General features: G+C 37.5%; 1 protein-coding gene across 1 annotated transcript in view; it reads left to right on the forward strand.

The window, feature by feature from the left end:
* VPS13D (vacuolar protein sorting 13 homolog D) overlaps nucleotides 1–15,630 on the forward strand; it is a 103,123-nt gene that overhangs the window by 69,179 nt on the left and 18,314 nt on the right. The window contains exons 66-67 of the mRNA XM_035557564.2: nucleotides 9,232–9,364; nucleotides 10,914–11,109. Coding sequence (XP_035413457.1) covers nucleotides 9,232–9,364; nucleotides 10,914–11,109 — 329 coding nt within the window. The remainder of the gene's footprint in view (nucleotides 1–9,231; nucleotides 9,365–10,913; nucleotides 11,110–15,630) is intronic.

Raw genomic sequence — 15,630 nt, forward strand, 5'->3', positions numbered from 1 at the left:
AAATAGGTGTTGCGCTGACATAAGAAAATTCCCGGTTGTAAAAGGTTTGAAAAATAAATCAGCTTCTCAATACTGTATTTTGTGTCTGATCCGTTTGACCCGTATTAGGAATTCTGTTATCTTTTGTGAGTTATGAGCACATAGTAATGTAGTTGTTATGGCTCTACAGCTAGGCTTGGTTTCTGTGTTACAAATATTGGATGGAAATGATCCTCTCCCCCCCAAAAAGAACTTACTGACGTTTTTTATGCACAGAAAAATAGTGCAAAACTTTCTCAATATTTCAGTGCTTTTGTTTCGGTCCACCTTGTTCTGGCTTTGCAGTATTCCCGTTCTTCACATTCCAAGTATGTCACTTGAAATAAGCTTTCTGTCGGTTTTGAACAGACAGGAGCTAGTTTATATGTCCCTTTCCTTGAATTAAAGGAGAGATTGCAGTCTGGTTACCAGGAATAGGAAGGTTGTAGGCTTTATGTTCACCCAACCAAAAAGAGCAACCAAAACCAGGCGTTGTCTTGCTTGTAGGTAAGATAGTGACAGAATTTTATTTCTCAAGAAATACAGAAATTTCTCAAGGCTTTTTTATTCCTAGAAGTGATTTATACAGTTTAGGTTAAAAGTAGTTTTACCTGTGTTTTCTGACTGCCTCCCTGTCTGTCTTTGCTGTCTTTTTTGTTATGATTCATTTTTGATTAAGATTTTTCTCCTCATATCTTCCCCAATTTTGCCTAGGGGCTAGTTTCAGCTTGTTCAGGTAATGCATCCAGGTGGCACTGCAGATCATCTTCAGTTTAGTTTGCATTTCATTCTAAGACTGGCAGCACATGTGCAAGATCAAGTGCTGAGCAGTGAAAATCAGTATGAAAACGTGAAGATTATGAGAACCCGTGATGGAAAGTAATTGAAATTTCCAGGTAGAAATTTTCAGTGCTGGGGGGAACACAATAGGTGAGGCAATTTTACCTGTTTCTAACCATTTTAAAAGGTGGTAAGATTTATGGCCAATTAATGACAATCAAAAGCCATGGGAAGTGTCACCTCTTACATTCAAAGCACCTGGTATTGTGAATCTGTATCTTTGAAAGAGATTTTTGGGATAAGAAGTGAAAGATTAAGGATCACATCTGGGAACTTTGAAGGATTATATTGTTGTTCCTGTCTTTCATTCATACCATGGGATAAAATGTGTGTTGCTAGCATCCTGATCATAAGGTCCCTTCAGAGTTTGAGTTAAATTCAGTGTTTATTTTACAAAGCTTCTTACACAAAGTGTTTCTGAACCTGCTTTGACTGCAGTGTATCTTTGTGTGGAGAAAGGGCATTGGTAAAATCAAACAGAAAATATGTATTCTTGTGGGAATAAACATTTTGACCTGGACTTGATGTCCTGAATGTGCCCATTCAGAATCCAACTGACACACTGGTGGAGGCTTTGAATTAGACTTTCCAAGAGAAATTCCTCAGTAGACAATGAGGATCCTGACAAGTGCAAGCAATGAGATGTTTGGCTTTATGCAGAAATCTACAAGTGACCATCTCGACAATTTATTAAAACTTGAAGCTTTCTTTTTACACCTGTCTAGAGCTTTACTTTGAAGGATGTTACCAGCTGATTTTCTTGCAAAATAAAATACAATATTCTTGTTTTGCTGACTCACTGGGAAATGAGGTGAACAAAGGAGAATTTGAGATCTAGTATGCAGAGTGCTGTTAAAAGCACAAACTATAAAATTAGAAATGAACAGTTATCATTAATAATAAAATGAAATTTGGTCTTCACCTACGGTTTTTAAATGGTTAGCATGTCATGAAAACAATCACGTATATACCATGTATCACAATTAGAAACTGAAAGAGGAAAAAAATGGGGTGTGGGTTTGAAATTCATCACTCCAGCCTTGACACAAGACTAAGTACACCACCCTACTGTATATTTTAAGAGGGAGCACATACAAAGTTGTGTATAATATGTTAAACAGTACAAATTTAAACTTGAAATTCTTTAGATTAGTATCGCCGAGGAGGGAAGACAATATTTTTACATCCAGAGGAGGTGGCCAAGGTTATCTTCTGGAGCTGTAACAATAGATAAGACGATTGCCATCAGTTTTACAGATCTGAGTGAGTCATCCTTCAAGGAATTGTAAGCTATTTACACTGCACAAACGATGGCAGGCCAAAAGAGGCTTGCAGGAGGTTTCCTCCAAAAATCTAATGGAACACAGAAAGCCGCTGAGGTTTTATAATAGAAGCTTCTTGTGCATCCCAAGTGCGGTCATAGGTGAAAGCGCAGAAAATGGGACTGGCAAGTCCGGTGTATTGCTGGAAGGAAGCACACTGCAATGTAAGCACTGGAAATAACGAAGTTGTTGTATGCAAGTAGCAAGGGGGTTGGTGAGGGTGATGGTTAAAAACAATCTGCCACAGCGCGAATACATTGTTGTTAGGTATTAACTCAAGGAACTGGACAAGATCTCTTCAGGGTTTTTTTGCCAGCTTTCAGTATGTAGAGGTGTGTTTGTTGTGTTTTTTTTTTTTTGTTTAAGGAGGGGGTGGAAGAGAGCAAGTAATACCATTCCCCAAAAATAAACAAACAGGAAGACCTTAAAGGTTTGCAAGAGTTAAAGTGTGGGGGGGGGGAATTATCTGTTAAGAGTATTAGTTGTTTAATAAAGCGCAGTTGTCCTCCAGATGAACCCGCCAGTGACTCTGCAATTGGGGTCATTCCAAGTTCATGCTGTGGACTTTTGACTGCCTTCTGTGTATGTGAAAACAGCCGGCAGTTCCTGCAGGGATCACTCATTCAACCCTGTAACACAAAACTATTGCCAACGGGCACCTGCTGGTGCAGCCTCCCAGGAGGTCCCCGAGGGCAGCTACCCGGCTCATCAGGCAGCTGGGGGACAGAGCCAGCGGGGCTCCCCCGGGACACCCGGCTAATCAGGCAGCCGCAGGCAGCGCGTCAGGGGGCTTCCAGATCACCCGGCCAACATGCCGTTGTCAGGATGCATTAGGACGCTCAGTTAACGATGGGATGTGAGCTAATTAAAGCCCTTTTCCTTCGCTTATATGACAGAAACAGGGGTGGAGATCGCTGCACGGGATCTCAAGCAGCATATGCTTGTTCGGTGGGAAAAGCCGTTGCCTCCACTTAGTTGTCAGTAATTTAGAGAGGGTCAAAGTTTATGTATCTCTTAAAATGAGAAGCTGATTATAGCGTTTTGCTGGTTTGGTATTTTCTAAATTAGGGCTGTATCAGTTTTGTTCATAGTTCCATTACGCATTTCTCTCTGCGTGATTTGACCTGGTTATATGTCTATATATGTCTTGGGCTTGGCCTAAACCATCCTCTGTGCTTAGGGTAGCGTTCAACAGTTCACCTGGCATGGAGTAATGTGCGAAGGAAAGTGTAAAAAGCATGTAACATATAAATTTGTCTGAAATCCCAAACCTTTCTGACTGAATACCTGGGTAATCACTTTCTTAGGAAACTGACTGAAGCCATGGTAAATATATTTTGTGGAGCAGCTTCAGATAGGAGTTTTAAATCTGAGAAATAAACGCTTGTTATGTTTTCAAATACTCAAAGCATTTTGTTTATTAGTCCCAGAACAATGTACAGCTGACCAAAGAGAGAGGTAAGAGGAGGAAGCTGTGTTGTCTTTCTGCCTACTGATGTTTGTAAAATGAAATATGTAGTGTTTGCCTCTTCCACTTCTTAACAATGCACAAGTAAAGAAGCTGCTCTGAAAGTTATTTTCATGGTAAGTCACAGAAACATATTAAGTATTATTATTAATCTTGAGACATCACAATAAAAGTAAGGGAACTTGGACTGAAGAATTTACTAGACACCTTTATCTGTCCCATTGTACCTAGTCATTGTGTGTATCAAAGAATACTGCATTTTACACTTTCTAAAGAATAACATCAAGATTTAAGGATGGCTAACTATTCTGAAGCAGGATTTCTTTACCATACCAAATCCCAGCAGCATGTACATGTCGACTTAGCCTGTAACTTGTATACTGAGATTTCTGCCTCCATGCACTGAGAGAAATGCATAGTTTTGAATCATTGTATTTTACTGTCAAGTCACTGTAAAATCTTTCTACCTCTAAGATACATATAACAGGTTTGAGAGAAGTAGGAAATAAAAATAGTTTTGAATGATATTGCTAGAAGGCAAATAACCACAGGGTATTAAACTTAGGTGGGCATTAAATGCTTAGAGGTAGTCCATTGTATTTAATCGCTCGGCTGAACAGTACTGCCCAAACTTCTATTCAGCAGGGAAGATATGGATGTGTTCTTTTTGTTTGTTTTTTAAACAAAACTCCAAAGCAAGTAGCCTCTACATTCTAATGATATCAATTTCCTTGAGTTTACTATGTAAGTTATAGATATATGTAACATAACTGTTAAACATACATAAAATGTGTTGACGTTTTATTATATTTAAATATTATCTAAAGAAACAAATTATCATTACATGCTAAAAAAAACACCTTATGAGTCTTAGAAAAAAAAATAAGTAAAACGTTTTGTATTAGATAAGTTTAACAATATATACTTTGGGGGGTGTTCAGTATTTCCCAGCTAATATTTACTGTATTATTCCTTTCAGTCTGTACTGTGATGCCTCTTGCTTCTGTTGGAAGTACATCAGAAAGCAAATGTCAGGGTAGCAGAGGGGAGGAAAATGCAGTCCCGAAATTAGGGACGTAAGGAAGAATGTATTTAACATTCTGAACTCTTGTTCAGAAATCTGTTTATTGCTGTTCTTTCCCTATCAGTTAATTACTTACGCAGCCTTTGTTTCCTGCAATAGGCAGCTCTTCTCTTTCACGTAGACACTTGGGTATATTTAGGGGAGTTACTGCTGAAACTGTGGAATGACTTTTAGTCATCATGACTAGGGATTTTCCTGTTTTGGAAAATGCAGGAGTGTATGTGAGAAATGAAGATGACATAATTCACAGTTTGCGTTAGACTTTCCAACTTTAAATATATTTTAAATACTCTTATCTACTTTGCTAAAGTAACATGCTTACATTGGTGCTTTGGTCTCTGAGAACCAGGTACTGAGATAAAAGCATGAGCATCACCAGTGTGTGGTGTCTGGGGCTAGAGTTGCACAAACATTTTTAAAGAACTTTCTAAAAAGAAATTCTGCAGAGCGAAGCTGAAAAGTGAGTAAACCCTGTGATTTCTAATTTAAATGCAGTTTATTATGAGGTTTGCACAGAAGTTATAACTGACCTATATTTTATTTAAATTAGTCACTTTCTTCCTTAAAATTCCTTGGAATGTTCTACTTTGCTCAGTCAATAATATTTGTAAAAGTACAATTCTCTGATGCTAGAATTACAATGGAATGTTTGGACTAAAGTCATAATTGTGTATTTATCTTTTTGGGATGTCCTTAGAGAACAAGGCAGTGCCAAGAGCTTAAAAAGACTTTAAAAGATTAGTTAAAACTGATTTCCATGCTGTGTGCCTCATGCATCTAGCTTAGAGGGAACATGCAGTACAAAGTCTAGAATTAACTCAGTTTTCATTTGCTTTGAATTCTTCTTGTGCCCCGTAAGTCTTATTATTTGGCGTCAGCCTTGGCCCCCAGACACTGTGTATGGTATTATTTATTTGTTTCCCCTGTTGCTTGAAACAGCAAGGGATACATTGTCAGTTGTAAAAGTTCTTGTGGCGTATCTTCCTTTACTATTGGGCCTCTAAAAAAATAAATCATGAGTAGATTAGTGTTCTGTATATTATTTCAACTGCTTTAGCAGATCGTGGTAGCTATCAATATTGATGGATTACACTAAGTAAATGTGAAACAAGAACTGATGAGTAATCGTAAGTTTACTTGGGACTATAAAGGCAGAATGGGTAAGGCAAAGACAGCATTAGGTAATGCTTATTAGTGATAAGCTGAAGTATTTTTAGTACCTGAAATGACAGAACTTTAGTTTGTCTGGACTTCAGTAGCCTGGAAAACCAGTACTTAGCTTCAGTCGGAGATGCTAGGTAGACAAGTAAAATACCTGCCTTCTTACGTGTACCTGACGTGTCAACTTGCTTCATTCAGTAGCAGGGAAAGGATTTGTAAAATGGGGAAGAACTCGAGATAAATACCAAGTTGCTAAGTTCTTTTTTGGTAAGCAAGTAGGCAAAGGACACGTGAACGTGGAGGAGGAAGGGGGCTAGGTTTTAGAAGTCCCTTGTTTAGTTTTATGTTTGTTCCATAGATGGGCTGTATTTAGTTCTGTTGGCATTTACACGGTTCTTAACTAGCCTTTGAAGTTATCACGTCACACCTTATTAACAAAGGCTAAGGAAGACAAGGGTGGATAACACTTTTGTTGTCACCCTTGTTTATCTGGAGACTATTTTCCACATGATTGGGTTAACAACTCAATAAGCCACCATCACTGCTCTTCCATAAGTCTTAATATCTTAACATCTAATATTGCACTTCCTAAAGGAGGCATCTAAAAGCAAGGTCTCTGGGCCAGGGGAGAGGCAGGGAGGAAAGGCAAAACTGGTTTTATGCATTAACGTTTTCAAGTATCCCTTACAAGTTGGTGTTTAAAACAGACTTAAACTGCTTTAATTTCTAGTGCTTACTCAGGTTCCTGAACCAGAAATAACTTGCTACTGCTGAATGATGTTTTCATAATACAGTGATTTTAGTCTGCATAGACTGGGCACAAGGGTGTATTTTATTCTATGCTAGGATTTTTTTTTTTCCTTTTTATAGGTAGGTACAGTCATGTTGTTGAAAAAGGCTCGGAAACTGAAAATATATCTGAGGTGAAAGGAAAAAGATGGTTAAAAACTTCTGATATCCAGCAGTTATTTCACTTGTGGTATTACATATATTGGGTAACTTGAGATGACATAGCTCTTGTCCAGATCATGAGCCAGGATAATGCCAATACCACTACTAAGTGTGAATCTTTATTGCAGATGAGCCTAAACTTGGCAGCAGAAAATGGCAAGTTGCTCACTTGCTCAGCAGACCTTAATGTGCCTTACTAATGCCTGTGAAATGTCCGGTTGTTATTATTTGCTTTTACACTTAATAGAGAATATGATTTTAACCTGTGTACGTATATTTTTCTTTTTCTCCTCCTTCCTAAGCAGATAAATCATTATTACATTAAAATTCTTTCTATGCATGAAAAAAATGAATTGTTATTGAGTATTAGGTGTCAAATTCTGCTTCACTGAGGAAGGAAAAATATGACAAAATAACAGATTGTACTTAGCAGGAAAGCTGGTGTAGTGGAGCTGGTTAGTTAGACAGGACAAAAAAGATACCAAAAGGTGTAAAGAAAGCTTACCAGTTTGATCAGTATTAATATGTTGGTTTATTCCTGCTTGCTGCTTGTCTAATTATGAACTAATGTAGATTTCAAAATGTATCCCTAAAAGCTAACTTGCAGGACTTGACAGGTTCCTTAATGAGATTTGATATTTGAAGGCCTGTTGAGCATTTTAATTTTTATAGCAACTCCTCTAATCCTTACATCAGGTTGGTTTGTACTTGTAGGCTAATTAAAAAAAAAAAATCATGTCTACATTAAGTTCACATGGAGGTCAGAAGTAATTCAGTCAGTGATCGCTATGCTCTGCTTAGTGTCCATATGATCAAGAAGGGTCATGGGACTTTATTTTCATTCATGTTGTTAGAACCTGCTTGTTTAGATAATTGGAGCTGTTGCACTAGTTTGTCTTTGAGCTGGACAGAAGTATTTAAAGCACAGGAGAACTTGTCACTGGTGAAAAGGAACCCAGCCTTGAAAACGCTGATAGAAAGAGAGCATTGCATGGAGCACGTGAATTAGCTCTTTGTCTGTTTCTTTTCTCATCTTTAGTGTATCAGGATTTCATACAAGGTTTAGTAGACTTTAGGTGCATACCTTAATCATGTGTTTGTTTTTTTTAATATAAATTATATGGATGCAAAGGAGACTGTACAAAGCAAAAGCTAAGCTGAGTTGTGGAAAGCAATGTCCATGTACAGTTGTTAAAGAATGAAGTACTTGTCACAGGGGAACTGTGATCAGCGCAGGAAAGGATTTCACCACTGCTGCAGACATCCAGTATCTGATATTCCTGTGGCATCTGGTACATTCCCTAGCCATGGTCTAAAACACAACAAGGCACTAAATTATCTTAAATAATAAGTTTGTTTATTGAAAGGAGAAGATTTTAAGAACGCTGATGCTAGTTGAGGGAGGTACAGAAGGTGAACAACTGTGCATAACCCAATATAGCTACCTATTGGAGATTATTATAGAAAAATGCTTGCTAGGAACTCCTTGCCATAATAGTATCTTGAATATGAGGTAAAGTTACAAGATTTTTTTTGTCTCCCCTTTTTTGGAGCCTCCCTCCCCCCTTAAGCTTCTGTTTTGTATCTGATTACATCAAACCTGAAGGTCAACAGATCACAATCGATCACTTTTATTTGGAACTTTTTCATTGACTGATACTCAGTAATGGTCAGAGTTCTTGGAATAAATCCTGCTTGGACTTGTATACGTTCTTTTATCTATTTCTCAACTCTCCCCTCATACTGTTAAGTGCAAAGAGTAAAACTGTGCCAGACACAAATTTAAGGTTCCCTTTAGATTTTTGTTCCGCAGTTCATTGTACCTGTGGACACTTACCAATTTCGCCATCTTGCACTAGATCAGCCCATGTGCCGCAATGAGCGTGGTGCGACTCTTTTCAAAACAGAGCCAGCCATTTCAACATTGTGTTACTAAAAAGAATTTAAGCAACTCTTGCAAATGTTTCAGTCTCATGTCAGGAATATTTGCCTCAAAGCTTTTCACATATCTTTGCAGAAAAAAAGCTTTGTATCTAAACATTCTTCTGAGTTTTCTGAAAGGTTACAGTTGGGTCACTAGAACTTCTTTCAGTACATCTTTCACAGGCTTCGTTTCTTTTGGCTTGACCACCACAGTTGAGCACCTATTACGGTTTTGACCATCACCTCAAGATTTAAGTAGCATTAATAGAAAGCACAGGTTAATGGACTTCTTCAGAACTTTCTTCATTCGGAAAAAAAAAAAAGCTGGAGTAACTGTGCATGTGTTAAAGAAAAAAAGTATGAATACATATTTCACAACTAAAACACAGGATTTTCTTCAGTAAATCTACATAAGGGAAACAACTTTTTTTCTTTAAATAACAGAAAAGGTTGTTCTCTTACAGTTTGCTGGGACCTTGTCAGATGGTTTGGGTAAGACAATGGATAACAGACACCAAACCGAACGAGAATACATTCGATACCACGCTGCAACCAGTGGAGAGCATCTTGTAGCTGGAATCCATGGACTTGCACATGGTAATCCTTAACTATAATTTTAACTTGTTTCACTCTTAAAGTAATGAGCAGATAGAAAAGAACGGTGCACTACAGTTTGTATTAATCTTGGGTGATTAGTTGCAGCCCAAGAAGTTTAAAGTAACATTTCACCAGTTTGTTGATTTTTTTATTTTTTTTTTCTTTTAAGTCTGGTAAGAACTAGAGTAATGAATTTGTGTAAAAGACAGTGGACTAGTCGTAATTTGGCCAGAATCTCACATCAATTTAGCTCATGATTTATCTGTTGAAGAGAGTGAAATCAATACAAGCCAAGTTTAAATCAAATATTTATATTTTGCATCATCTTGACTCAGTTTGTTTAAATGTCATTCTTTGAGTGCAATTGTTGCAGCCTGTATAAAGATAGTCTTGCATTTACTAAAATGGCAATCTTTTCTATGCTAAGCTAAAGTCTTTACGCTGGTGTTTTCTCATAGAGACCATGCAGGTATTCGAGTGGATCATGAGAGGTCTCTCTCATACTGGTGTGTTGTAAACTCTGGTGTAAGCAATATCAGTATAAATTGCGGAAAAATGAAATATTTCAGACTGCTGAGAAGTCAATTAAAAGCATTTAATTGTGTCATCCAATAATTAATAGGACTGTTTTAATTTCAGTTCTGTGGAGTTCTTATATGCTGCCCATCCCCCCACCCCAAATCCTATCTGTTGAAGTGGAGGAATTAACCATAATCTACAGTTATTCAAGAGAAGTGTTTTAAATACTTGGTGCTATCCGCTTCTCAAGTTTTCAAGATGCAGCCTGGTCTGTACTTAAATTATAGTACTTAAAAGAACACCTGGCTGCTGGAAAGCTAAAGAGCCAGATGGTGTGAGCATTTTTATGTCTTAAGCCAGTTCATCAAAAATCATGAGATTTTAATCATGAAGATATGATATCCATCCATAAAGCATATTCTCAGTTAATATGAGCTGTTTCAAGTCTTTTGAAGTCTCTTTAAGTTCTTGATTTCTTCTGAGCACTTAAATTCTCAGTGACAGAAAAGTTCACAGAAATGTCCTTCGGCAGCATCTCAATTAAAATCACATAACGCCAGTTTAATGTAGTTGACTTTTTCCAGTGTACAAGTGCAGTTTTACATTTCTGTCTCAAATTGTATAAGCTTTTGTGGTAAGTGAATTTTGTCACACTCTGGGTAACCACTTCACCTCAGAAATAGATGACGACTCTGTAAATACACATGGGGAATAAAATAGTATAGAAATGTAACATGATATACATTTAATGGGTTAAATCTTTCTGTGGGATATTATCCATGTAATTTGTTTGTAATGTCTGTGTGCATGCATGTATATACTGCATGGGTTTAAAAATATATGTTAATGTATAAAGTATAAAATTATTAGCTAATTAGTTGTAAAACAGTTTTTGTATTACATGTAATGCACAACACATTTTTGTCAAGCTTGACAGTAAATCTTAGGCAGACAACATCAGCTGGAACAAAACTGTGTCATTTTTAGAGGCAATACTTCTGGCTTACTTTGCTGTTCTTGTCTTCGCTAGGTATCATTGGAGGATTGACAAGTGTAATAACTTCAACAGTTGAAGGTGTGAAAACCGAAGGTGGTGTCAGTGGTTTCATATCAGGCCTTGGGAAAGGCCTGGTTGGCACAGTAACCAAACCTGTGGCTGGAGCTCTGGATTTCGCATCAGAAACTGCACAGGCAGTGAGGGACACCGCCACTCTGAGTGGCCCCAGGTCAGTAAGCTGTTTCTATTTCCAGTCAATAATATTGTAAAAATGCATCTTACAATACCTGCTGCAATTTCAAATCTGGTATATTTCCTTACCCAAAGGAACAATGGTTTTCAAATCAAATATGCTGTGTGCTATTAGTGATGTGGCCCATTTTAATCAACTTGCTTTTTCCTTGGCAACTTTTTTCTATGGTGTCTGTTTGTGCTCTTGTATTAGTAAAATTTGCACAGAAAAGCTGCAACATAAAATAGGAATTCCTAAACTACAGCATTAGACGAAAATTCTAATTTTCACTTTGTACAACGGTTCTTTTTTACCAGAAGTGTGGCTATATGCCCTTATTTGCACGTGCTCATTTTTTTACCTGAATGTATGTGGGTGGATGTAGGAGTCAGCACATCTGGACAGGTGCACTGGCTTCCTTCCTGTGTTCAGTGAATAGCATAATGTGGTCTTGACAAAATAATGATTATCTTTAATGTAAATGAATATTAGCACTGACTGTGAATGTGGAAGAGGGAAAGGGCAAAGTTTTAAAAGCCTGCTCTGAGAGAACTCTCTATTCTTTGTGGCCAAGAGTTTACTTTAGATGATAATACTATGCCAAGAAGTCCTTCTGTTGTATGCATGCAGGATCCTGCATGCTGAAGTGAAAGAAAATCCTAAGTAGATTTTATTGTTGGAAAGCTTAGAGAAAAACGTTTGCGAAACGTTGGGTTAGTTTGTCTTCCCATTTGGCTTTTCCATTTCCTGTGTTTTATGATGCCACACTTAGAATCCTGAGGTGCCTACCATCAGTGTTTCAGTAAGGAACAATAAGCTTGATGAAGTGTGACTGAGATGCAGGAAATTTCACAGAACGAACCTAGGTGTACTTTGTTGTGAAAATGGCAGTGTTTACATGTATGTCTCATGTATTCGGTACTTAGCTTGATTTGTAAAGCCAAGAGGTTAAGGATTACAATTTGGTGAGTAAATATGTATACATAAAATTACACAAGAACTATAAGCGCATCCCCTGAGAAAACACTGTTTTGTTTGCGTGTTTCCTAATGTTGTAAGTGTGCAGATTTATTTATTTATTAAAAGGTGGGGAGAAACACACCTGGCTATTTTGTTACTTGTCTCACCAGTTGAGCTGTGTTGTTATTAGCGTTTGTATCAGGATGCACATATACTTAAAATTTGTGTTTTGAAATATTTCTCTGATCCCAGGCTTTATGCAGGAGCAGTGATGTTAGCAACAGTTGATAAACCAGACAGGGAACAGGAAAGGGAGGACCCCCAGCTAACCTTATCTCCAGCTTGTATTTGCCTGTGTGGCATATTTCCCTTTAACTTGTTAACTGTCAGTTATGAGATTAGGGCAGATGAGCTGAACCATGTTGTAGCTTCCAGTGAATTCTGAAATACTGTCGTTGTACACCAGCACTGTGAAATGACATTCATTTACATACACTGTGAAAGTGTCTAACCTACCAGCCTGCTACAAGGGGAAAAAAAAAAAAAAGAGAGAAAGAAAAAGCTTTGCCACTTACTACAATTCTCCAGTGAACAAAATCTGATCAAAACTTTTCTTATTAGATAAATGTGGTTGGGAATATATAGATAATGGGGATGGAGGGCGCACAAGCTATAAGCAATCTTGCACCCATGTTCTGTTTGGTAAAATTTTTTGATATATAATGAAGCAACCAAATTGTTTTTTCGGGGGTATAAAAAAGAACAACAAAGGATTTGTACGTTTTTGGACTTCTGTGTACCAATATCCCCCTGCTGCATTTGTTAACTGTTCAAATATGTGTGGTTTGGAATCAAAATAGAATCGTGTTCCAAACCCAAGTTGCTGGCTCCTGTTAATTTTCTGTTTTAAGTATGCTGGGCCATGTAGACTCTCCCAAACTAAGTATATAAAAACAGATAACTGATGAAAATAAGTTTATGTCAGTAACTGATCTCAAGTGTAGTTCTGAACAATTGAACACAGTAGGAATAATAATAAGCATGGTGAGAACTATCTTAACCTTATCTTGACTGACAGCTTATCTGCAAATTTCAGGTATTCGTGCAGAAAAGTTTTGTGAAACAGTTAAATACAGTTGCATTTAAATGGCACAGTACATGACCATAAATTAAAGGCCCTTGCAATTTTCATAATCATATGGTTGAATCTAAACAACAACAACAAAGCCACAAAACAAACAAAAGCCCTGAAATTATGCTGCTTGACTTTAATTACTGAATTATTGGAACAGTTTTCCAAGAGATGGGGAATTTGAATTGAGGCTGTAGGTTCTGCTGAAAGGCATGTCCCAGCAAAGTCACTGAATTTTAGTAGAACACTGAAGGAGACTCTGTAGCTTGTGTTACTCAGTGATCATGCTACATGGACATCAGTCTCTTTTGGCTTCAAATGTATTGATTTGTACTGGGATTCATGCAGCTAGCAACAACCCTGTGAACTCTGTGTACAGAACATGGAGCCAAACTTGTACAGCTGAGACACAGACGATGGCTTTATAGCTTATTGCAGTAGTTTAAAATGTGATGTGTTTGAAGTGCAAGAAAATATTTTAAAACCTGACTTTAGGCTGGACTTTCTCAAAGCTAATCTTAAAAGTTATTAATATATAATGTATTATGTTTGTAATTTATGAATAAAGCTGTCTTAATAGCTTTAAATTTTAATGCAGAGGATAAATGAAAACAATTGCTGACAATGCAGTATACATCTCATTTATTAAAAGTTAATGCCTGTGACTTGATACCTTTTTTGAGTGAGTTTTATGTGTTCCAAGTACTGCAGTATCACATGCAAGAGTTCTGATTATTTCCATATTTGTCATACACTGCCAAAAGTCTTAAAGACCAGTTCAAAACAGGAAAGCTGTTTTGTCTATAGATATGCCTGGAAAGCTTTCTCCTAGAAACATGTTTTAACTCCTAACGCAGCATATCTTAAAAGAATATATATTTAGACGTGTACCTAACTCAACAGGTAGTGCACAATACTGCCATCATGCTTTCTCTCAGACTTCTGCTAGGGTCAGAAGTCTTGCGACATCTTAGTTAATTTTGAACTGTTGTGAGGGTTTGTGTTGTCCTCAGAACACAAAAAGTAAGGAGATTACTTCATGACCTACTAAATTCTCATCAATTCTCAGTAAGCTAGACTACATTAGTTAAGAATAGTTTGAGATTTGCAAGTTGTTAATGGTCCTAGAAAGTTCTTCTGTAAATATTTGATTCTTTTAAATATGCTTCACCTGGAAAGAAGCAGCTCGCTCTGGTTATTTGTTGTTCACCACCTCTCACACTATCACTCAGAAATGTGCAATGAGGTTGCAAAGTGCAACAGCACAATGTCAGCAGTAGGGCTTCATTTATTTTTCTCCTTCATGTGTCCATCTCACTGTTAGCTGTGGCTCTGGCTGTAAGAACAAAAGCAGTAGACTCGAGAGCCAGAGAATACCAGTAACCCTGCAAAGAGGAAGTACAAAATATTTAAGTAATTGTATGGAAGGTCATCCTAGCTAATATACTGCAAAGAGGATATTCTCAAGGTTCTCACGTTCTGAAGGTAAATATTGCTTGAGAATTAACAACTCTGTATGTGTCCCAGGTTCCTTCCCTACCTTGCACTTGTTCTAGATCTGACTTCGAGTCTTTACCATACTGTCAGTCATGCATGGGTATGGACTGCGGTGAAGTAGACTTTATTCTCCTGGGAAGCCCTTCGCAAAAGTTTTGTACAAGTTAGAGATATTACACCTACCAGCTAGCATGCATTGTGTTGTGTAAATCTGGAAATGGTTCATACAGTACAGTTGAGCTGATTTATCAGACTGATCTGTAAATAACACCAGCACTGTGATTTCCTTCATATCCTCTTACCTCTTTTCTCCCAGTGGGATAATAGGCCTTTATTATGAACTGTTTTCTCAAATGATCTGTTCTTGGTTTCTTGTTGGGGGGGGAGTTTGTTTATTTATATATTTATCTGAGCAAGTTTGTCCCTTTTTCTCCTGTGGCACCATGTGAAATCATGTAGCCACTTGCCTTTTCCTCAATGTTAGCTCTACTGTCCATCTTTAGTTGCTGTTGAACTTTTTTTTATAGTTTTAAATTTTTGTTAGTCTGTCCAGATTCTTCCATCCCTGTAGTTGAGCTACTTTGAAATCCCCCCAGTCTGTAAGTTCCCATCAGTATTGTGTGAAAAGGGACTGTCATATCCCCACTCAGTGACAAGCTGTACTCTGCAAGTCATCCAAAACGGTGTTGGCTCGTTTTACTGCCATATCACATTGCAAATTGATGTCCAGTTTTCTGCTTGCTATTTTCCCCCAAGAGTTGTTTTGTTTTGTTTAACTGCTTTGCAAATATCTCCTTGTCATTTAATATTTGCATTCTGGATTATTTTTCCCTAGATGAACTGGGTTGCAGTTTTGTAGGTTGAATCCATTTCATTTCCTGCCATATTTCTGACCTCTTCAGCTTCTTTAGTACTTCACTGTCCTCACT

The sequence above is a fragment of the Cygnus atratus genome, chromosome 21 (genome assembly GCF_013377495.2).
Source record: "Cygnus atratus isolate AKBS03 ecotype Queensland, Australia chromosome 21, CAtr_DNAZoo_HiC_assembly, whole genome shotgun sequence".
Taxonomy (NCBI): Eukaryota; Metazoa; Chordata; class Aves; order Anseriformes; family Anatidae; genus Cygnus; species Cygnus atratus.